Here is a 25,912-nt window from a genome sequence, read left to right on the forward strand (position 1 = left end):
TGTAGGGGCCAAAAGCTAGAAAAGATTAAAAAGTAGGGTAAACTCGCAATATTTAGTGACACGCCTAATTCGGTGATACAAGTTTTGAAGCATGACACCCAGGATAGCTGACTTGACAGGATAGTGACTTAGGGTCTTTTAAATGGGACCTCACGGCTTCACGGCTTCGGCGGCTTTGCCGTGAGGCCTATTTTAAAGGCCCTAATTCACTAGCTTTCCTCGGTGTCACGCTTCAAAACTTGTATTAGCGAATTAGGCGTGTCACCAAATAGTGCGAGTTTACCTACAATAAGGGATGACTCGTGCTAGAACGGCCTGGGACCGGGCCGGGCCGACCGACTGTTCGTTTTATATGACACGTGTTTTCTATGGGAAACGAAGTGTTGGATGGCTCGGCCTGAACTGGGGCCGTTAACGTGAGTCATCCTTAAGGGTGTTACGTTGATAAGCAAGGTAGCCATGGCCTTGAGATACCTCGGACCCGGGTATGTCCTTAAACTACGTCCGAAAGAGAGGTATGGGCACTGTGAATGTATGTGAATGTGGTAGGTCCGTAGGTCATAGCACAGCGGATGTCATTCCAGATCTAGAGCAGAGCCCGAGGAAGTACTTCCACCTTACATAAAACCGCAGCAAAATAACACTAGATCCTACTCATAGTGTTGTGTTCTTGCCGGTGAGTAAGGTTGCCAGAGCTCAATGAGGGTGCGGAGTGATAGGGTCGGCAACGCGCATGTAACCACCTCTGGAGTTGCAGGCGTACATAAGCTACGGAGACTGTTTAACATCAGGCGGGCCGTATGCTTGTATTGCTTGTTTGCTACCTACGACGTAAAAAAAACTTACGATGTAGATTAGAGCAAGCACGCTGCGCTTTTTCTAAACTCCAAAAAATATTGGAATATTAACATGAATGATGCTACTTTTTCTTTATTTTTCTGTGTGGGGCGTAAGCGTGGATACTCACTAAAACCATGACCAAGAAGGTAGTGGCATTTGAGATGTGGTTGTATCGACAAATGCTCCGTATTTCATGGCGAGATAGTCATAACAACCCCCCAGAGAATGATCAACCAAATAGCTACGAATCATCATTAATTTCGTCATTGGTAAACACACATTGAACTTTCGGGGGGCTATTTCAGACGTAGATATAGAAAGTGTCGTGCGCGACCTGGTTCCTCTGGCAGGGGGCCAAATTGAACGGATCTGCACTCATATGTGATGTCAATAACAGACGAAAAAGCGGGCAAGTACGAGTTGTTTCCCGTTGAGAGTTCCGTACCATCAAACTTTTAATTCGTTTCAAGCTTGAAAGCTGAAAGCAGCTATTCATTGGTATTAGTTGTGATGCAGTTGATTTTTTTACTGGTAATTCGTGTTTGAGGCTTACATACGATAAACTGTTACCACGTGGACGCAAACTTTGAGCCTATTCGCTCTTATAGAAGTATGAAATTTTGAAAGTAGGAAAGCGTAAGAACCGGGCCATCTTTAGCGCAGGTATACAGGCCCACTAATCAATAGAAGATAAAAAAAATTGCAAACTATAGTGAATGACCGCTTCCGAGAGAGGAATAGTTATTTGTTATACAAGGGTGCAAAGTTGTATTTTACCCGCGAGTGTAGAATTGAAACACAAGCAAGCGAAAGGATTCTATAGTTGAACCACGAGCGAAGCGAGTGGTTCTAAAATAGAATCCTGAGCGTAGCAATCATTATGTTAAGTGTATCATTATTATGAGCGTTTTACGTTTTGTTATCTGTCAAGCTACTTAAACACGGTCCATCCAAGGTCAAATTACTTTCCCCACTAGTGGATAAAATGCGTTTTTCCCCGCTTGTTTTAAAGGATAAAAGACAACTTTCCGAGCTAGTGAGGGGAAAAATAAGGGACTACGTTTGTATGGAGAAGCGGTCACGTGACATCGTCCCCTTTCCTCTTAATAATATCCCGATTATCACCGTTTATCACGGAACCCTAAAAGCACTGACAGGTCAACAATGTTTGATTGAGCGTGGATTTGCTGAAATTGTTAGTTAGTGGGTAGGCTTCGGTTGTTTTCACCCGTTGTGCAGGGAAAATTGGCTTCAACTCTATTGGACAGCGAATGATATATGAGGCATTTTCTACGAAAAGGGACCTTATTGTCGATGGCGCTTACGCCGCACAGCATCGCGTGGCATTGTATTTATATCGGATCATCGTTTATAATGGCGTAAGCGCCATCGACAATAAGGTCCCTTTTTATAGAAAATACCACATATTATATGCCTCGCCTGGCTCGCCTATACAACAAGCATGCTAACAATGTTCCCTCATTGGATGTGTTTCACGACAGTGAAGTCTTTTTTTTTTATACTACGTCGGTGGCAAACAAGCATACGGCCCGCCTGATGTTAAGCAGTCACCGTAGCCTATGTACGCCTGCAACTCCAGAGGAGTTACATGCGCGTTGCCGACTCTAACACTCCTCTCCCTCGAGCTCTGGCAACCTTACTCACCGGCAGGAACACAACACTATTAGTAGGGTCTAGTGTTATTTAAAAACAAATTATTACATATCTGTTGGCAACCTCAGCTAGTATATAACTTACCTTAGTTAGGTTGTGTGAAATAGTTATTGTTAATATTAAGTATTAGGTGTCTTGTTAATTAGTATTTTATACTTATTCTAAATTATTCTAATGTATACAGTCTTTTTCTGAGTGTTAACTTAATATTTAAATTAATATAATAATGCATGCTGTGATTGCCTTTAAGTGGGGGATCAATAAAAATTGTGCCCTTTCAGTGTGTTAATTCTAGTATGTAAATTGTATCTTCTGTTGGTGATGGTTAATAAACAAATAAAATAAATAAGCAAATATAACCGACTTCAAAGCAGATACTCTTAATTCTTTTTTTTCTACAATGTTTCCTGACCGATTAAGAAAATAAATAAATATTTTGGGGACAATCTTAACAAACATCAACCTAACCCACAAACGAAGCAAAAGACGATATTATATTTACTTAGGTATGAAACAAAGAGTAAAAAAGGGTATGTCCGTGTCTGTCTGTATATCTGTCTGTCTGCCCGTCTATCTGTCTGTATGTTTTCGTGCGCGAGCCCGACTCGCATTTGGCCGTTGGCCGGTTTTTTCCTTTGTATATGATACTTCAGTTAGTTTCGTTTAGTTACTACCGATTAGGAATCCGTTTAAATGGATCCAACACTTTTAACGTTTACAATTACTATAGGTTTCAAGATTATCTAACCTTTCCATAAACGGATTCTGGCCGGAGGGTATCGTGTTTCGGAGGTTCCGGGGCAAATTCCCGAATCCGACACCAGAGCAGCCGATTCAACGGAGCCACGCCGTTTTGTCGGATAAATAGAGTTTAGTTTTAGGTTTATATAATACATATGTGGCTTTCCATTAGAGAGGGGTCTTTATGCTTCACCCTGTTATAAGGACCTTTTTATCAGAATTTCTATTGGAATTTCAGATGGAAACATCCTTAGTGCACTTGAAGAACAAGGACCCTTCTGTGTGGAAAGCCACATATATGTAAGTATGTTAGTCTGTAAGGTATTTGTAATATGGGCCTTGTTGTATGATTTAAATTTTAAATGGAATAAATAAATAAATATTTGCGAAATATCCCTGAATCGCAAATCAAAACTGCAGTTTATGTCTTATTATGATTATTAGTTTATATCACTATGTTTTCAGTCATAACCGTGAGCCCACTATTCAACTTATCAAAATTTAAAAGTACCAATAATATTTTGTGCAACATATATAGGGTACAGGCCCGAGAATTTAAAGACAGGTATGTACCGTTGCACACAATATTTTTTCTAAGACAGCAGCAAACACAAAAAATTATAAATAAAATCGAATTAAAAAAAACTAAAGTTGTACTATATTGTATGAATAATACTAAGATGAATACTAAGCAGTTCTGTTATGTTCCTAAACAAACCCAGTGCATCTGACACGCCGCGCTTTTTAACCGACTTCAATTTTAATTAAATTGATTAGGATATCACTGGCAGTCATTTCATTGAGATATAGAAATGCCAAGGGCCTGACAATCTTTGATAGAGAAAGATAGTCTTATTGCGATTCCTATAAGAGGAAAGAGAAAATAGCGTTTTTTTTTTCATGGTCGGGTTATGGTAGCATAGGTAGGAGGCGATAGGGAAATGCCGAAATTTAAAAGAAAAAAAAAAGAAAAAGAAGAGTGAAATAGAAAAAGGATTAAGCTGCCATACATTAACCTGTCAATACATGAATATGTCTTTCTCTTACCCCTGGTCGCTCGGTTTCATGTCTATAACTACTATACTATGTCTATGAGAAATGCTGTGCTGTTGTTATGAAAGTGGAAGCAAAAGAGGTATGTCAAGAATAGTCAAGATCGTAGCAAGTGGAAATCCGTGGTCTCTGTCTACCCCTCCGGGAAATAGGCGTGATTATATGTATGTATTTATAGAAATGTTGGAGTAGGAATAAAAATTGTAATATTAAGACAAACGACTTAGTTAAATAATGCAATGGTGTCTTGATCCCAGTGACCTGCAATACCCGCATAGCTATGGCAGGAAGTTTTATTATCTTATCTAGCCCAGGCCGGAAATGATCGCTGACCCCTTAAATCAAGACAAATTGTGTAAGCAAAGCTTTAAAATTTGGGTGGAGTGACTAATTTGTATTAAATTTTATATTTGTAGTAGTTACCTAACTTGTTTAGCAAACATAACGAAGAGGACAAATCGCCAAACGTGAACTATGCGTTGTTAAAGTTCCGTTCTGATCATCATCAGCAGTACCACTTCATCAAATGTCACTTTTTTGAATGACAATGCTTGATTGGTTGATAATAATAAAAAAATCACTAAATGTATGCCTTTAAGATTTGAGGAGTTCCCTCTATTCCTCATAGATCCCATCATCAGACCTTGACAAAAACCGGTCCAATATGTATATATTATATACTTACGTACAATAAAAAAAAGAATTTTTCAAATCGATCCAGAAATGACGGAGTTATGGGGTAACAAACATAAAAAAAACTTACAACCGAATTAAGAACCTTCTTTTTTAAAATCTGGAAGTCAGTTAAAAAGGAAGGAATGTAAAGATTCGCACGCTTCTTTTAAGCTTACGTAGCTTAGTTGGTTAAGAGCGACCGGACCGATGTTCCGAAAGGTCGCAAGTTCGCGTCTTGCGACCTTTTTGCCATTTTTTCCTTTAATATAAATAATTCTAATTAATCAGTAACTCACCAGCATCCGTGATCTCCAAGCTTCTCTGGACCACAGCAAGTAACACTACCACCATAACACACAGACCCCGATCCTTAGCCATCTCCACTGCGCAGTCAAATCCGCACCATTTTCCGAAACACCGGACACCGAACACATCGAATCTCAAAATTTAATTTTCGTCAAAACGCAAATTAAAAAATATACCGAATTTTCGACGCACTTTTTCCCGTCACTATTTACTTCATACTGAAAGTGAGTCCGGTTTTCAAAGTAGGCTAGTAATAACGACATTTATCATTAACTTCTTCCGTTTCACAAGTGACAATTCCATTTTCGAAATAAACTTAAATCCATTTTAAAAATAAGAACACTCGGATTCGGAAAACGTTCCATTTCCAAGCTAAACTTTCCAAAATTCTACAAAAAATTGGTTTATTTTCGTATCACCAAAAATATGGATTTATTTTTGTCCCACCGCTCGTAGTTTTTGGAACTGTTCCAAGGATTTCTTTCGTCCATTTCTGTGGACAGCCGGATACGAATCTGGAACAGAAATAATATTCTTAATGATGTAAACACTTCAGTATGCACGTAATTTTAGAAACACACTTAAGAAAAAAATTCGAAGTTACGCTCTTATTTTAATAGTACATTATGATACAAGTGTGCTAAGTTGGTCATTACACACGAGGCGATATTATGACGTTTCTGCTTGAATAATTAGTTTAGACAGAGACTATCGGACACAGTGAAACTATGAGGGTTTTTTTACTACAGAACCCTAACAAAGACAAACCCTAAAAGCTCAATTAAGTAATTTCACAGCCTTAATAGGGCCGTCAGTCCACAGCTCTGCTATTTGATTTGATTTTAATTCGACCTAATTTGAGCTAAGTGTCGTGACGGAATCACTTTATTCGTGAATTACAAGACAAAACATTATTGCGAGATCCTTTCGCAGTTAGCCATAGTCATTTATTTGTGACGTTTTCAATCAAAAGGTACCACATTTTCGCTTATCATAAGGATGAGAATTGCTTGTATCTTTATACGAACAACCTGTCAGAGCGTCGTTATGGCAAGCAACAATGTGGTACCTTTTGCTTGAAAACAACACATTTTATAAAGCCGATTTACGAGTCAGTTGATAAATAACATCAAATTAAGTTACATCGTATTAAAATAACAATAAAATTACTTACGTTAAAAAATTACAATAATTCATTACATAAATAGTCAAGTCACAAATTCATTGACATTATTATAACATCTAATAATAGCAATATAAAATTCAGAATAATTAATATATAATTATACCTAATTTGATGCGTAAAAGAACTGCTATATTAAAAATTCATTGTAATTATAGAACGGACGCTCAATAAGGCAGTGTTTTAGACGGCATTTATTATTTATTTAAACTTTATTGCACAAATTTACACAAAATGAGTACAAATGGCGGACTTAACGCCTTGAGCATTCTCTACCAGTCAACCATTGGGCCAAACAGACTTGTAGCACAGGGCGGACACGCTATACATCAAAAATCACTTGCGTTTCTATGTGTGAACGGCACGTCTGTACACGCGGCATGCGTCATAGTGTGTTGCTTAAAAATAGTACTGAGCTCGAGCTGAGCGGTCGGCAAACGGCCGTCAATCTGCTGTCGCGGGGCGAGGTAATTAGCCTCATGCATGAAGTTTATATTTGAACGAAATATGTTTTATTCGGATGTTTGTTACCGTTATATCATGTTACAAATGCATTTCCGTTTTTAAATTACCATTTAATCACTAAAAATTATAAATAAAAAGTACAAAAATTTGCCCGCGAAAAGCTAGTGAGCGAAACGCTCGAAACGCCACGTGACGTCACGCGTTCGACAGATTAGTGTCATTAGTAGCAAACGTCAGTTGGGCCGCCCAACGTGTGACGTCATCACGCTCTGTCGAATTCGCGCCAAAAATTATGAGCGTTTCAACCGCTCAAAAATTTTCAACATTTTAAATATTTTTTAATAAAATAATGTTAAGGTTTACAAAAGTATTTTTATCATTTCCGGTGTTCCAACGATATAAATTATGAATCCAAAAATAAAAATAAATTCATGCATGGAGCTAATTGGAGTCGGGGCGGGGCGGTGCGTGGCCGTTCTCTATGATAATACTATTACTTATTCTGTGATTGTAGCTTCAGTGACAATGCTTGGCAACTTGTTGTAGGCCGTGGGGCCCATCACGTGAATTAACTTGGACTTCACAAGTTTGCGGCTAATACAGCATGGTTGCGTTCCGCGTATTGTACTCGTGCGCCATTCACCATTGGGTTCGTTTAATAGGACGTAAGATGTTCACGCACGTAAACAGCCACTTGCATAATTATTACTGCGGGTAATGTGAGAGTTGTCACGTTCACAGACACAGCCAAATCTCAAAATTGCATGTTCATATAATTTCTTTGTCTATATCTGTAAACACACGCAACTGTCAAATCGTCAGCCCCTATTCTAACCGATACCATGTTCTCACACTGGGGGGCCCTACAGATCACGCGCTAAGTGATCACCGTCGACAGCTAGACGAGGGGCCTACTGCGGGTCGTAAGTGAGAGACCACACAAGTGAATAATGATATACCTTAATGTCTTTGAAATAGGGTTTAAGTATTGTCAGTGAGTTTTGACGATTGTGCAAGCAACATAATTAACTATAGTTAGACCGTAAGTCGTTCTGATAAGGTTCAAGTATGGTCAAGTAATGGGAATGATGGTTAAACGGATTGTGACTTGAGATAAAAGTGCCGCCATAGTACTATGCCTTATGGGAAACGGTCGAAGAGATAGTTCAGATCCGGAAACCGCTACCAAATTTTAGTATGTTGTTGGGCATGGTACTGGATCTCCAAAACTGCCGGGAGACAGCGGCGCCGGCCATCTACTTCAGCGGAATGACGTCATCAAAATGACTCCCGCCTCGTTGCGAATATTGCATTTTGCACCCAAACTATGCATTGCACATACACGTGTGGGGTATTAAACGAAAGCCAATAAAATATTATATATTTCACTACTACACTATGTACAAAAATATACAATAGTTTAAGAGAAATTTAAAAATAAATAAAAATGATGAAAACATTTTTTTCGATTATTTGGGTTTTTTAACCAAACCAAAAGTCGGACGTTAAAGCAATGTACTAGCAACCAAGCCATACACTGATATCAAAATAATCAAAATCAGACCAAAAATGAGAAAATTAAGCATCAAAATGTAGGTATTTGCTAGAACAAATGCATTATTTATTATTTACAGCGCAGACATAATAAAAAGTATTAAATACTGCAAATACCACCTGTACGCGGATGACGTCCAACTGTACTTTTCGACCCGTCCTAGTGATCTAGCCCAAGCGATTGACAAAAAAAAATCCGAATCTGGAAAGTATATCCACTTGGGCTGATAAAAATGGATTCCGTACTTTTTAGTATTTGTTGTTATAGCGGCAACAGAAATACATTATCTGTAAAAATTTCAACTTTCTTGCTATCACGGTTCATGAGATACAGCCTGATGACAGACAGACGGACAGTGAAGTCTGAGTAATATGGTCCCGTTTTTACCCTTTGGGTACGGAACCCTAAAAAGGCAATCAATATTAACAGCGAGCATTCTTTTTTAATTAAAAGATAATTGGAGTAAAAGGCCTATTGGACATTTTGCTACTAATTATTCTAATTATCACTCCAATAAGGATTCAAAGGGATGTTTGCTCTAATGACCCGATTAACGAGCCCTTTTTGCTTTAAATGTCATTGATATTTGGGTTGGGCTCTTTAGATTTAATTAACCCCGTGGATCGGACCCGTAGACTTTTTTCTATATTTTGTTATACAAAATTTTATTGCCGACTGTACCTTTTTATCAGCTGTCATCTGCTACTTATTCAGGCGATGACATAAAACTCAAATTTACTTTTGTGAGTCCGCAGCAACCTCGGCCGAATTTCACTTTCCTTTAAGAGACCCACTGACTATCAGTCCGCTGGACGATATCGGCCCGTCAGTTAGAACAAAAATTTGACAGTTCCGAACAACTGACAGGGCGATATCATCCGGCGGACTGATAGTCAGTGGGCCCCTTTACAAACAGAGTTTCGATCTCATTTTAAAACTACGTGTTGGATTGTAATGAAACTTTGCACATACAAATGACATGAAGTATATCTAAGCCTGTAATTAGTATATATAGCTCAAGCTTATAAAACAAACAAAATAGAGCAAAAACAAGTTTTGTAAAAAAATCACACCGGTCATGGATATACCTTATCATATTGTAAGTACAAAGTTTCAGAGCAATCTAGCTAGTCGTAACCACTTTTGTATGCAGAACCGAGCTTGCTTTGGAGTGTACCCTTCTAAATACGGTCTTGTTTCCATGTGACTTTTTTATGGCATTTGCCCTTGATTAATACGTGTGAAAATTCAATATAAAAAATAAAACGTTAGCCGGGAAGTGAAATAAGCGGAGAATTATACCATTTACAACCTTAATTTTAATAGTTCACAACATGTTTTACCAGTTAGCGTGGCATATCATACACACCATATTATACATTCCCCACTCAGTAGGTATTGCGGCAAAATACAAAAATTAATCTGTATGTAAATATTAAATAAAATAAATATTAGGGGACATCTTACACAGATCAACCTCGCCCTAAACTAAGCAAAGTTTGCACTATGGGTGCTAGGCGACGATATACATACTTATATAGATAAATGCATACTTATATACATAGAAAACACCCATGACTCAGGAACAAATATTTATTTTCATCACACAAATAAATGCCCTTACCGGGATTTGAACCCAGCACCATCGGCTTCACAGGCAGGGTCACTATTACTGCCCACTAGGCCAGAACGGTCGTCAAAAGGGCTCTTTTACAATTCAATTCAACCTTTACAGTAACGACATTAATGACATAAAACATATATGGTAAAATGTATAAATACAGTAGCCAATACGTGGTAACATTAAATAAATATATAAATAACTACAACGTAACAGAGATGTATGTTTCTATGGTACATTATAGTCAGAAGTCATTCAAAATGTCAAATATTGCCAGCGGAATTCACCAGCAATCAAACTATTGAAGTTCATTACTGACCTACTGCAGTGAGTGAACAACAATACATTTCTTGTTACTGTTTTAGAGAACAAAACGTAGCGAATGGAATGGTCCACGGTAACAAAGGGCGATATAATTAACCGTGTTGTAAATGTTGGGGGTGGACTGAAGGCTAATAAAAACGTCACTTTTCGTAGCGTGACCTTACCTCGGCCACATACTCGTCAAGTGGCATGGGTTCTAGCGAGGGAAGTAGGCAGCGCCGTAGCACAGAATAAGTAAAAGTATTATCATACAGAACGCATAGAATATCAATGACGCATGCCGCGTGTAACGACGTGCCGTTCACACAGAAACGCAAGAGATTTTGATGTAGAATAGAATAGAATAGAAAGGTGTTTATTTCTCTAGTTTATATGTTACATTATGTCCATCAGGTCGGTGGTGTGTTCAGCCTGTGGGTGTGTTGTAACACTCTCCCACCACTCTCTCTAACTAACCCTAATCAGCTAAACCTAAACTTGCCTAAAATACTAAAAATTCCAATAAGAAAATCTAAAATTCTAAAAATCTTTAAAATACCGCAATCCGAAATTACCTTTACTAATTAATATAAAATAATGTAAATAACCTAACGCAAATCTAATTATATAAGTTAATATCTTGAATTGGATCAGTAAATTGGCCAAATGATCGTCTTGTGTTTATGTAGAACCCTTCGTCATAACCGTTAATAGTAACCAAAATCCTTTTCGCATAATAGGAAAGAGTTATGAATAAAACAGTTAAAAATCCTAATAATGTTAAGTAATTAATAAACTATGAATTATGTCAGTGTAAAGTATGTCAGAGAATTTAGAAACGTCATTGCAAGTTTAAAGACAGTTTGTAAAACAAATGTAAAGTATGTCTTAATCAGACAAAGCCTGATTTAAATTGTAATCCATAAATAGTATGTAAAACATAATTTTATAAGTCTGAAGAATGTCTTAGTTAAGTCTTCAATAATGTATGTCAAAATAAGTAGTCTGTCGAATGTAATAGTCAGATGGTCAAAGTACGATCACTAATAAATGTCACAATTTACAAATATTTTGTTTTTGGGGTATAGATGTCGCCCGCTCCGCCGCGACTATCCGTGGTCATCATCCAGTTGCTAGGGCAGACCCCCGCCCCAGTTCTGAAGGAACTATCATGTGGTCCTGAAGGGACATCTTTTCATAATGACAGAGCTACTTCGTCATTTGCCCTGAACATTATTTTATGACATTTTTCGTCATAAATGAGAGGACATCAAAGGGACAATTTAACATAACAAAATACTGGTAGTTAAAGCAGCTGTATTTGATCCACTCCAATTTCCCAGAATACTGTAATTTTGTAGTATATTTTATTAGGTATTCAATGAAATAATATTAACCAAACTATAGTTGTAGTCATTTTGAATCACCTTTCGGACCAAAATAAACCACGATCTTGCTCTGCATCGATCTAGCTTGGGTAAATCACTCATTGATATATATTTTCAATAATAAAGTTTTATGATAATATGACCCTGTATTTTTAAGGTCGAATGTGAAAATTACAGATCTCTAGAAAACAGAATGAAATCGTCATACAGACTGCCAAAGGACAGGCAAAATAAATATTTCTTTTACAAACAAATTGATTCTACAATACTACATTATATTGTGGTTATTTGTTATGTTTTTCCCACAATATATTTTTCTACCAGTAGTGATGCAAAGGACCAAATTATATTCAAAGTCATAAATATGTCAAGTTTGTCAATAAGTCATAAATAAGTGTATGTAATACAATTCTAACAATCCCTAAACCCACACTACATCCTAGCTACCTCTATTTAAATTTAACCCATAAACCCATAATTATACTCGTACTATGTAGTTTAAATAGCCATAAATATATCGGAAGCGAACCTAGCTAACTACTGTGAAGATCTAATGGCTTTGTTATATAAAAATTATAAACCTTGATCAATTCTACAATTCCCTAAACCATACAAATATAAACCCTAGCCCTAACAGTTAAACTAACCAACTAATCTATCGATATAATTGCAAACTAACATCCCGGGATGTACATTTAATTTACTCGCGTAATTTCTCGATGTGCAATGAGAAATTCCTAGGCTACAGCTAACTAAGACGAGTGGAGACACCTCGATTTAGAACTGACCCCCTATTTCTCCACGTGGACCAGCATCAGCGATAGGGTTTGGGACAGCCGATGTAGGTCGGGAAAAAGGTAATGGGATAACTGGTCTAGAATCTGGCTTTTTTAAGAAGTCTAGGTGACAACCCAAATTGTCCAGACCCCAGGGGTTAGAACCTGTCCTTGTAAACCCAGGAACTGTCAGGGACCCACCTGATATTATCAACCCAGCGCAGTAGGAGAATTAAGACTGTCGTTGTCACCGTAAGGTACCCGCCCTATCTCTCCATCTGCCCAGCACTGTACTGGATCGGAATTAGTTCTCTCTACCCCATAAGTTATTTAAGAAAGCTGTGAGATAAATTGCAAAACTAACTTTAAAATAATATATAAAGTACTCCAACCAAAATCATTCCAGTGCTAAATATCACTAAAATAATCCAGGTTAAAACACTATATATATTAAGCACAATTAAAACATAAATTAATAAATTGCACTATGAACCAAACATGACTTTACAACCTTTAATAATATATTGATTTGTAAGTAAAATTTCACCAATATATTTACTTACATTAGCACTTGTCTAGGCACAAATCAACAAACAACTAATAATTACAATTCACTAAATAGTTTATAAATGACACTATGAACAAAACAAACTTTACAATCTTATTAAATTTATTGATTTATAATTTAGATCTCACTAGTATTATATCAAACACTAGCGCTTGTTTAAACCACAAACCAATAAAACAATTAAACCCACTAAATAAACACAATCTAAAATGCACTTCTCTAAAAATATTCAAGTTAAACCCCACAACAGATTACACCATATTATGCTCCAATCCGAACTCTACCAGCATCATAAGATACTAGCAAAATCTAGACCAGGATACAATATAGGTAACCTAAATAGACCTAACCTACACTAGAGAACTTCCTCCAACGCTTCGCGAATGGCCACGAGAATTCCCCGCAAAGGGGTTTTATGAAATCCCTTCCCAGATCCCGATTTCCCCGCTCTAGCAAACTCCTTGCACCCCATTGGTAACACCTAAACCAATCCTGAATTTCATGATTCCGTACTATCCTATACAAATTACTCTTTATTTCCTAATTAACATAAGGTCCAAATTGACCTACTTAATGGGTGTAGCCAAAACTATTCCTTCTCGTCGGTGGGATGTCTTTAAAATTTTTATTCTAAACGTCTTTGTTTTTCTATATAGACACATATTGTAGGGATACGCTTTTTTTTAATTCTTAATAATATGGTTCAATTTTGCATAGAATATTTTACAGTCATAACTTAACTTTTATCGTTACCGTGAAATCCGAGTTGGTATTTTAAACAAACACTTGAAATTAATAACCAAACTAACTTTGCACAAAAATTTATAACGCAAAAAGCTTTATGACATTGAAATAAAGTTCAAATTATATTAAAAATAAGTTTCTTAATATTTTGGTTTACTATATCAGCTAAACTCTCCAAGTGGTGTATCTAGAATTTCAAATAGCAAGGTCCACTTAAGATATGAAAAGAAATATAGCTGTTTGAATTACCGTGAGACACAAGAATGGAATTTAACCGACTCAAAATAGAACAATATTATGTTTACATATAATGCTAACATGGAAAGGGAGCCTCTGACATGTTACAATCGCCTCCCAAAATTTGCTGTAGCTTAAATATATTAATGATATATTTGCGAAAGTAAATTTTCGAAACAAATCAAAATAAGAAAAACAATTGTATTGAAAATAATGCATTTAGACTCTAATAAGAACCTTTTTTAACATTCTTCCCTTCTGTGTGTGCCTTTTTTTTTTGTTGCGGCTGTGTGTAGTGTGTGTTTAAACCAAACAAAAGAATGAACATTTCTGAAAGTATAAGTTTACAAGTTCAGTCATGTTAAAAATAAACAATCAAAGACGCAACCAGTTAATCTTGCCTCACAAGAAAGTAGAAGTTGTGCTTGTAGTACATTTGTCCTACTCTTCTACCGATCCGAATGATACATACGCACGCTTCCGACTTTAGTCTACATTTTAACGACCAAGAAAGGAATAGAACGTATCTCTTTTTAAAACAAGATTGAACCTTTTACCAAGGAGCATTCTATGCCACTCGAGGGGTCACTATCTTTAAAAGATTTAATTCTAACACCGAAACTCATGACTTATATTCTCAAAACGCCTTTCCTAGTCTGGAGCATGTACATCATTAACGGGACGTTAAAATAAAAGATTAAGCTCTGCTTAACCCTTAGCTTCTATAATGAAGCGCCAAATAAATTGATTTATTATAAACATTTTATTGTAATATTTTAGGAATAATGTAATATTTAAAAAAATATCAATAAATGAGTATGAGTATTGTATAAAACAAAAATCCAAAATAGTACTGACCAATAAAAAAGCACAACTAATCATTAAATTGATTCGAAATGAGCTAAATAATACATGTCATCTTTAAACATTTTCTAAACTCACTTCGCATTATGCTTTTCCATATGATGAAAGCACTATGACGTCACATTAATGATGGGTGTGTGAGTTTCTAGATCTGATGTTGTGTGTAGTATAGAGATAACACGGCGGCAGCCTATAAATCTGCAAATATGCTCTTTTTTTTTTTCGAGCCTAACCTAACACCAAACTACCGTTTTATCTCTCTTTTGTAAAGTGTTATGTTTCAGTCAAAATGTCAAAAAGGTATCTTGATTTTAGTTTTGCTATTTTCTCAGGGCCCTGCACAAAGAAATATATTTCATGCAATAACTAGCGTGCACTATCTCATAGTTTAACATTCATCGTATTTATTCTTCTTCATTCTTTTTATTCACACATCCCTGAAAATCTAACAATACTTTGAATAATAAAACAATTGAAATCTAAAAAGTATTAATAATGTGTCAACTTTTATAAAAATTTACCGTTAGCAAACATACAATCAATACATCTATACTAAAAGTTTCTATTTTCTTTTTACGACTTTATTACCCATTTGAAAATGCTAATGGAATAAATTACAAAGTGAAAGTTTTAAATATAAAAGGAAAACTACACTACTAATGCATCTCCTTTCCATTAAAATATAATAACTATGGAGAGCCTAGCAAATGAATAATAAACCTTGAAATTATTTAAAATCAACAAAATTAAATTAAAGTTATCATAAAGGAACTACTTGATGTGATAATAAATTGCAATTACCAGATATTGTAAATTTAATTGGTTCTACTCAAAGAAAACCTAATGTTTTGTAATTTTTATTGAAATTCATTATTTATTTTTTTAAACCTAATCTACTTATTAAGTTCCCACATAATTCAATCTAAATACAAGCGCGAATTACATAAGTCAAATTTGTCATTCATTAAAAAAAAAAAAACCGCTCCTGTTATACGTGACACACATTACAAATAATTATCTTATCATTAAAAGGTCATGGTTCTGAAACTATTTATATGTAACGCAAAAATGTGACATAAAATGTTTTATTCATTATTGTTTTTTTTTTTTATAAAATTATAAAATAATGAGAAGTAATTTATTTATTTTAATGTATGTTATGTAAATGTTTTATATTATTTTTTTTTTCAAAATTAACGTTTAAGGTTCAGCGTGCTTTCTATTAATTAAATAAGTTTGATTATTCTCTGTAGTAAAATCTTATAACTGAAATAATTAGAATTAAACAATTTATGAACAATTTTATTCATGATTATTGGTGGAAAAAAAATTAAAATAAGGGAAGAATGAAGCCGCCTCACATCCCCTCCAAAAACAGTTAATGCACAATTGATTACGATAGAGTTCAAAAGCAAATATTTTGTTTGATTTTTAATTTAAAAAAAATTAGGATGTAATAGAATCACCTCGACTTGTGCTCTGTTAACTGTTTTTGAGCTTCACCTCTGCCTCCTTCTCTATACAATGCAAGGGATTCTCTAGGGTAATGGGTTCCAAATTGGTTCTCCCATTGTTTTTTTTTTTTTTTTTCATTTTTATTTGACTTAACCTATTACAATCTTACTTACTAAATACATTTTTAATACGCTAACCTAATAGAGATAGTGGAGAAAAAAAAAACTTAATTATATGATATAAATCAACTATCTAATTAATATTTGACTTACAACAAAATATATTGTACTTGATTCTAAAATTACTTAGTATCATGTTAATTCACTTAATAAAAAGTTTTTATAGGATGAAAAACTACTTAAAAAAATACATTGTTCAAAGCAAAATAATAGCATATTAACTACCTTAATCAGTAAACAACGTCAATAAAGTGATAAACTGCATAAATCAAAACATTAGTATATTATCTACCTCAAATAGTGTATAGTGTTTAATTAAAATGATAAACTACTTAATCAAATGATGTTACATAAATCAAAACAATGGCAAATTAATTACCTCAAACAGTAAATAATGTTTAATTAAAATGATAAGCTACTTAATCAAATGATGTTACATAAATGCAAATCATTATTTTAACAATTATAATAATATCTAACCTGAACCAGTCACATTTTGAGAATTCCCTAACTGATAATATTTGGATAAGTGTATAGTGTTAAATTTTCCTCTAATTTCCCCAGTTTTCGGATCTGTTAAAACATACACATTATTGAAGGGTATGGCAGAAATGATATATGGTCCTTCATACAATGGTTCAAATTTCTTTGTTATTTTATTACTAGCATCGGATTTATTTAATTTTTTAATCTTTACCAAATCTCCTATGTGAAACTGTACGAGCCGATAACGTTGATTAAACTTTATTTGACGTACTTCACTAGCTTTTCTTAAATTTTCTCTAACCTTTTCTCTAATTTTCTCAACTTCTAAAGTAGTACTTTTCTTAATTTCGTTATCACATGATAAAATTGTTGACTGTCCATACAAAATTTCACAAGGAGTAAATCCTGTACTACTATGATAGGTATTATTATATAATTCCTCTAACCGTGGTAATAATGCTACCCAGCCACGATGATTCGATTTACAATATTGCCTAAATAAACGACCTATTTCGCGATTTACTCGTTCAACGATATTAGCACGTGGATTCCTAACAGTAGAATATATGACTTTAACGCCGTCATCTGCCATATTTTCTTTCCAAAGCCTTGAAGAAAATTGAGATCCGTTATCAGACATAATAACTTTCGGTTTAATTATATTGAAAAATTTACGCATTTTCCCTAATACTGAACTAGCTGTTGCTTTTCTTAATTCATAAAATTTAACAAATTTACTAAAGGAATCCTGTATCACTAATATGTAATTCATACCAAATTGACCAGTTGGCAATGGACCATACAAATCTACCATGACCATATCACCAATATTTTGAGTAACTATAGATTGACAAGGTCCTACTTGTTTAAAAGTATCGCTTTTTACTAATTGACAATCATGACAAGCTCGGATAATTTGTTTCACTAAAGGTGATATACCTTTCCAATAAAATCGATCTCTTATGTACTTAATCACTTTGTACATGCCTTGATGTCCCATTTCTTTATGTATTTGTTGAATCAACTCTATCCTTAAAACTTCAGGTAAATAAATGACCCTTTCTTGTAAGTTATCTGGCCTAAAATATAAGATTTTATTCTCGAACATACATCGTTGCTCTATTTTCGTCAACTCACTTGGATCAGTGATTTCATTTAAACGCTTTATGATTTGACAAATTTCAGAGTCTTCTTGTTGTAATTTAGATATATCTCTTAACTTCGATATAAGACTCTTATTTACATTGTTACCTATGTACAAAATTTCAGGGAGTTTGACCTTTTCTTCTTGTAATAAATCTCCCTCAGGTGGGTACCTAGACAAAATATCAGCGACAATATTTTGTGTCCCTTTAATATGTTTAAATTCATAATTAAACTGCTCTAAATAATTAATCCATCTAGTAATTTTTGCATTATATAATTTCCAGTTTTTCACAAATAACAAAGCTTTATGATCTGTTTGAATAATTACTTTTGAACCCCTAAAATATGTTTCAAACTTCTCTAAACAACAAATTACGGAATAAAACTCCTGTTCTGTCACTGTCCAATTAAGCTGAGCTCCCCTTAACGCTTTGCTATGAAAACCTAATATTTTCATTTCCCCTTTATTATCAATTTGGTATAAAAATCCTCCTAGTCCTATAGATGAACTATCAGTCTGTAAATAAAAAGGTTTACTAAAATCAGGGTGATGTAATTGTATTACATTAATAAATTTAGTCTTTATTTCGTTAAACGCCTGTTGTTGAGAGCTACCCCATTTCCAAGACACGTTCTTTTTTAATAATTCGCATAAGGGTTGTATATATCTACTATAGTTTGGAACAAATCGCCGATAAAAATTACATAAGCCTAAAAATGCTCTCAGCTGCTTTATCTTTTTTGGTACTGGAAATTTTTGAATAGCCTTAATTTTCTCTGGATCGGTTTTCAGACCTTCAGTAGAAATAATATACCCGAGCATATTTACTTCTTTACATAAAAAATTACATTTTTCAATATTACAAGTCATTCCTGCCTTTTCTAGTTTTCCCAAAACTATATCTATGTGCTCTAGATGTTGTTGAAGAGAACCAGTAGTTATAATTGCTAGATCATCCAAATAATTTACGCAAAAATCTCGCACTTCATGTCCTAAAATACAATCCATCGCTCTACTGAAACTTCCTACTGAAGTTTTTAAACTTTGAGGCAATACGTTATAAACATACGACTTGCCATTAAAGCTAAACCCCGTATATTTCCTACTATCTTGAGAAATAGGTATTTGGAAATAGGCATTGTTTAAGTCTATCACACTTATATAATTAGTACCGTGAAACGAATTCATAACGTCTAATTGTATAGTGGGTTTTTCAGTTTCAGCGACCATATGTTTATTTATTTCACGCGCATCCAAGAGAACTCTAATAGACCCATCCTTTTTCAAAGTGAAAGTTAAAGGAGAGCAATAAGGTGTTGATGTTCGACTAATAATACCCTGTTGTTCCATTTCCCTCAATTTTTCTTCTATTTTAGCTCTATACGCATACGGAACCGGATATGATCTCTTTACTATAGGTTCTTGGTTTTCCATTTTTATTTCATGTTCATAACAGTTCGCTCTACCTAATCTGTCATTAAACAAATTTTCGTATTTTCCTAACAACTTTTCCAAATTATCCCTATCTGCGTCATTTAAAACTAAACCCGTTTTATAGTTTTTCTTGTCTAAAAAACTCATTTCATTAATATGTAATTTTGACTGGTTTTGACTGTCAACTATTGAAACCTCATTTTCCTGTTCATGAAACCGATATAATTGAGTCTTACCTCCCTGTTCAATTAAAATGCCACTACCACGTTTGTTTAAATCAATTACAATTTCGTTTTCCTTCATCCAATCAAATCCTAGTATTAAAGTACTGCTTAAATCGGGGATAATAAGAAAAGCTACATCCCTCTCATAATTACCCATTTTAAGAGGCAATAATGCTATATTTCGAATTTCTACAGTTTTGGCTGCAGTTACTGCCGTTTTAATCCGAAAAGGTTTGACTTTCATGAGTGGAATATTTGAATATTTTGATTTTAAGGTTTTCCAAAACTCCTCGGAAATACACGTAACATCACTGCCAGTATCTAATAATGCTACAATATCGTGCGCGTAATATCAAAAACGCGTACTAATATCTCAGATTTAAATGAACGTTTTTCTTCATTTTCTAATGAATTTTCTTCGAATACCGAATTTATTTTTGAATTTTCTACGTCGAGCGAATTTTCTTCTATTTTTAATTTGAGAACTTCTATTAATCGATTCACTAAGTCTACCTCTTTCGTGGAAAACTGCCTATATCCAATTCCTTCATATGTTTCACGGTCTAACAATTTAGTTTTTACCGGTACTTTAATGCCATTTCCTGTTTTCCCTAACCCTTGACCTGGTTTCCACCCCCATTTAGACATTATGTTATAGATTTTGTTCCCTATATTTGTGACTGATTCGGGAACACAACCAGCCTTTTCTAGTTTAAATCGATAGTTTCAATGACTTCTTCCATAGAATTTACATTTTTCGTTTTGTTTTGTTCTTGAATAGGTTTCTGCCAATTCTTATAAGTTTGCTGATACTCCTTCTTCTTCTTTTCGTAGTGTCGTTGACCCGATCCAGATGTAGACGGACTAGTATTGTACGCGTGTGACTCTTGCTTATTAATGTCATCCATGCTTCTTAAAAACTCCGCCATGTCGATAATCGTTGTTATGTTCGAAGTTGCCCAAACTTGCTGAATATATCTAGGATAGTGCCTAACTATGTCAGATACTAGTTGCTTCTCCGGTATTTTATATGTTAATAACTTCGATCGTCCCGTTAGCTTTAAGAAATAGTTTAACATTGATATTGACTCATTTCTATTCCAAGTTCCTTGCACAATCTCTCGCCGTAAACGATTTTCTTCATTTTCGCCCCAATAAGTGGTAAGAAAATCCTTTTTGAAATCTTCTACCGTTTTCCACCTCTCCTGGTACACACGAGCCCAATCTCGCGCGTCTTCCGTTAAACATTCCTGTATTATATCTAACTCGCTGGATTTTTTATTCATTTTCTTTATGTAATTGTCTAAGTCTTCTAAAAACAACATAGGTTGCGCTGATGACTTTCCATTAAAACGAGGCTTCTCTAAGTTGACATTTTGAATATTATAGACGACGTTGTTGCCTGTCGTACCCATCTCTTTGTCACTACTGACATTTTCGGAGTCCATTTCGGAGATACCGCTGCTTTCGACAGGTGTTTCTTCTACATTCACCATTTTAACCGATCTTAACTCTTCACTTAACGTATTTACTTTTGATGACAGCGTACCAATAGATCGCTTAACAATTGCCATTAATGCACCGAATTGCGCATTTTTCTTAACTTTCCGTGCCATTACTCTTCTGCGCTTCACAACTGGTGATACAAGCTCTTGTTCGCTTCTGATCGATTGTGACTGGACTTCAGTGGATTGAGGAACCTCCTGTGTATTTGCTCGTTTATTACGTAGCCCTGGTCGCACCATTTTTCCGTTCTATTTAAACACTTTTTGCACTGTTTGATTATTTAAAGGTCACTTGTATTTAAACACTATCACTAATTAAGTTAATTAATTTAAAATGTCACTATTTTTTACACTTTATCACTGTTTAAATTAGTTAACTGTCACTAGTATATAAATTTTTTTTGTATATTTTATTTCGTTTTATGATTTTTTTTTTTATTTTTTATTTTTTTTTCTTATACTGAAATAAAAACATTAATGAATTTCAAACCCTACTAAAAAAATTACTTTTGCATATTTATACAATGAACTAAACAGCAATATAATCATTTTCTTATTTAATTTTCAATAACCATAACGAACATTTGAAAACAAACAACCCGCTTTATAAATAACCTAATACCGACACTACATTCTATAATCCAATGCCAAGGAAGTATATCAAACATGTTAGCAATATTTATATTAAAAGTATTCCCTTCATGATATAAAATTAATCCCACAACTAACTGAGCAATAAAATATTACAAAAACACACTCATGTTGCACTCAAGTGGTTTGGCACAACGCTTTTTGAAACTTCTACGAACTACTGTAAGTTAACACGATAACAGACTCAAACTCAGTTATAGTTTTTAAGAATGCTTCATCTCTAATTTCTAAATTCTACAATTTGTACGCCTCCCCATGTATACAACTCTAATAATTTTAGCTAACTACTTTCAAATAACAACAATTTATTTATTAAGAAATAATAAATTATAGTTTATTCATGTAGACAAAACATGTAATAATGAAGACTAACTTGACATTGAATACATACACCTAAATTCGTTTAAGAAAAAGCTCTATTCCCATACTATGCTATCCGTTTTCACGACAACAATTGTGTTGTTATAATCGACCGTTTACACAAATCAACTATAACAACAGTTTTGATCCAAAACAAGACATGTAACTCAACATGAAACTAAAACCGTTAATCAAAATAATAAAAACCAAAACAAATAATCTCCAGATAAAACAGTCGCGTCATAATATGAACGAATTATTATAAAATATAAACTATATTATACAAATTAATGTTATTCACGGTCACAGCACCAATTGCGTGAACGAATTATTGTTAAATATACATTATATATTAAAGTTTATCCCGGTCTCTTTTATCCTGGTCTCCGGCGCCAATTGTAACATATAATGTATGTTGCAATTGATAGTAAAAATAAATGAATTATTAAAATATACTATCCTCAGTCACGGCACCAATTGTAACACTCTCCCACCACTCTCTCTAACTAACCCTAATCAGCTAAACCTAAACTTGCCTAAAATACTAAAAATTCCAATAAGAAAATCTAAAATTCTAAAAATCTTTAAAATACCGCAATCCGAAATTACCTTTACTAATTAATATAAAATAATGTAAATAACCTAACGCAAATCTAATTATATAAGTTAATATCTTGAATTGGATCAGTAAATTGGCCAAATGATCGTCTTGTGTTTATGTAGAACCCTTCGTCATAACCGTTAATAGTAACCAAAATCCTTTTCGCATAATAGGAAAGAGTTATGAATAAAACAGTTAAAAATCCTAATAATGTTAAGTAATTAATAAACTATGAATTATGTCAGTGTAAAGTATGTCAGAGAATTTAGAAACGTCATTGCAAGTTTAAAGACAGTTTGTAAAACAAATGTAAAGTATGTCTTAATCAGACAAAGCCTGATTTAAATTGTAATCCATAAATAGTATGTAAAACATAATTTTATAAGTCTGAAGAATGTCTTAGTTAAGTCTTCAATAATGTATGTCAAAATAAGTAGTCTGTCGAATGTAATAGTCAGATGGTCAAAGTACGATCACTAATAAATGTCACAATTTACAAATATTTTGTTTTTGGGGTATAGATGTCGCCCGCTCCGCCGCGACTATCCGTGGTCATCATCCAGTTGCTAGGGCAGACCCCCGCCCCAGTTCTGAAGGAACTATCATGTGGTCCTGAAGGGACATCTTTTCATAATGACAGAGCTACTTCGTCATTTGCCCTGAACATTATTTTATGACATTTTTCGTCATAAATGAGAGGACATCAAAGGGACAATTTAACATAACAAAATACTGGTAGTTAAAGCAGCTGTATTTGATCCACTCCAATTTCCCAGAATACTGTAATTTTGTAGTATATTTTATTAGGTATTCAATGAAATAATATTAACCAAACTATAGTTGTAGTCATTTTGAATCACCTTTCGGACCAAAATAAACCACGATCTTGCTCTGCATCGATCTAGCTTGGGTAAATCACTCATTGATATATATTTTCAATAATAAAGTTTTATGATAATATGACCCTGTATTTTTAAGGTCGAATGTGAAAATTACAGATCTCTAGAAAACAGAATGAAATCGTCATACAGACTGCCAAAGGACAGGCAAAATAAATATTTCTTTTACAAACAAATTGATTCTACAATACTACATTATATTGTGGTTATTTGTTATGTTTTTCCCACAATATATTTTTCTACCAGTAGTGATGCAAAGGACCAAATTATATTCAAAGTCATAAATATGTCAAGTTTGTCAATAAGTCATAAATAAGTGTATGTAATACAATTCTAACAATCCCTAAACCCACACTACATCCTAGCTACCTCTATTTAAATTTAACCCATAAACCCATAATTATACTCGTACTATGTAGTTTAAATAGCCATAAATATATCGGAAGCGAACCTAGCTAACTACTGTGAAGATCTAATGGCTTTGTTATATAAAAATTATAAACCTTGATCAATTCTACAATTCCCTAAACCATACAAATATAAACCCTAGCCCTAACAGTTAAACTAACCAACTAATCTATCGATATAATTGCAAACTAACATCCCGGGATGTACATTTAATTTACTCGCGTAATTTCTCGATGTGCAATGAGAAATTCCTAGGCTACAGCTAACTAAGACGAGTGGAGACACCTCGATTTAGAACTGACCCCCTATTTCTCCACGTGGACCAGCATCAGCGATAGGGTTTGGGACAGCCGATGTAGGTCGGGAAAAAGGTAATGGGATAACTGGTCTAGAATCTGGCTTTTTTAAGAAGTCTAGGTGACAACCCAAATTGTCCAGACCCCAGGGGTTAGAACCTGTCCTTGTAAACCCAGGAACTGTCAGGGACCCACCTGATATTATCAACCCAGCGCAGTAGGAGAATTAAGACTGTCGTTGTCACCGTAAGGTACCCGCCCTATCTCTCCATCTGCCCAGCACTGTACTGGATCGGAATTAGTTCTCTCTACCCCATAAGTTATTTAAGAAAGCTGTGAGATAAATTGCAAAACTAACTTTAAAATAATATATAAAGTACTCCAACCAAAATCATTCCAGTGCTAAATATCACTAAAATAATCCAGGTTAAAACACTATATATATTAAGCACAATTAAAACATAAATTAATAAATTGCACTATGAACCAAACATGACTTTACAACCTTTAATAATATATTGATTTGTAAATAAAATTTCACCAATATATTTACTTACATTAGCACTTGTCTAGGCACAAATCAACAAACAACTAATAATTACAATTCACTAAATAGTTTATAAATGACACTATGAACAAAACAAACTTTACAATCTTATTAAATTTATTGATTTATAATTTAGATCTCACTAGTATTATATCAAACACTAGCGCTTGTTTAAACCACAAACCAATAAAACAATTAAACCCACTAAATAAACACAATCTAAAATGCACTTCTCTAAAAATATTCAAGTTAAACCCCACAACAGATTACACCATATTATGCTCCAATCCGAACTCTACCAGCATCATAAGATACTAGCAAAATCTAGACCAGGATACAATATAGGTAACCTAAATAGACCTACCCTACACTAGAGAACTTCCTCCAACGCTTCGCGAATGGCCACGAGAATTCCCCGCAAAGGGGTTTTATGAAATCCCTTCCCAGATCCCGATTTCCCCGCTCTAGCAAACTCCTTGCACCCCATTGGTAACACCTAAACCAATCCTGAATTTCATGATTCCGTACTATCCTATACAAATTACTCTTTATTTCCTAATTAACATAAGGTCCAAATTGACCTACTTAATGGGTGTAGCCAAAACTATTCCTTCTCGTCGGTGGGATGTCTTTAAAATTTTTATTCTAAACGTCTTTGTTTTTCTATATAGACACATATTGTAGGGATACGCTTTTTTTTAATTCTTAATAATATGGTTCAATTTTG

The 25,912-nt window shown here is 34.3% G+C and overlaps 1 protein-coding gene across 3 annotated transcripts in view; it reads right to left on the minus strand.

Annotated features, from left to right (window-relative positions):
• Positions 1–25,912, minus strand: part of LOC134748344 (nephrin-like) — a 167,441-nt gene that overhangs the window by 122,917 nt on the left and 18,612 nt on the right. For all 3 annotated transcript variants that reach the window (XM_063683115.1, XM_063683117.1, XM_063683113.1), the window contains exon 2: positions 5,280–5,804. In XM_063683115.1, coding sequence (XP_063539185.1) covers positions 5,280–5,361 — 82 coding nt within the window. In that variant the 5' untranslated portion in view covers positions 5,362–5,804. The remainder of the gene's footprint in view (positions 1–5,279; positions 5,805–25,912) is intronic.

The sequence above is a fragment of the Cydia strobilella genome, chromosome 16 (genome assembly GCF_947568885.1).
Source record: "Cydia strobilella chromosome 16, ilCydStro3.1, whole genome shotgun sequence".
Classification (NCBI taxonomy): Eukaryota; Metazoa; Arthropoda; class Insecta; order Lepidoptera; family Tortricidae; genus Cydia; species Cydia strobilella.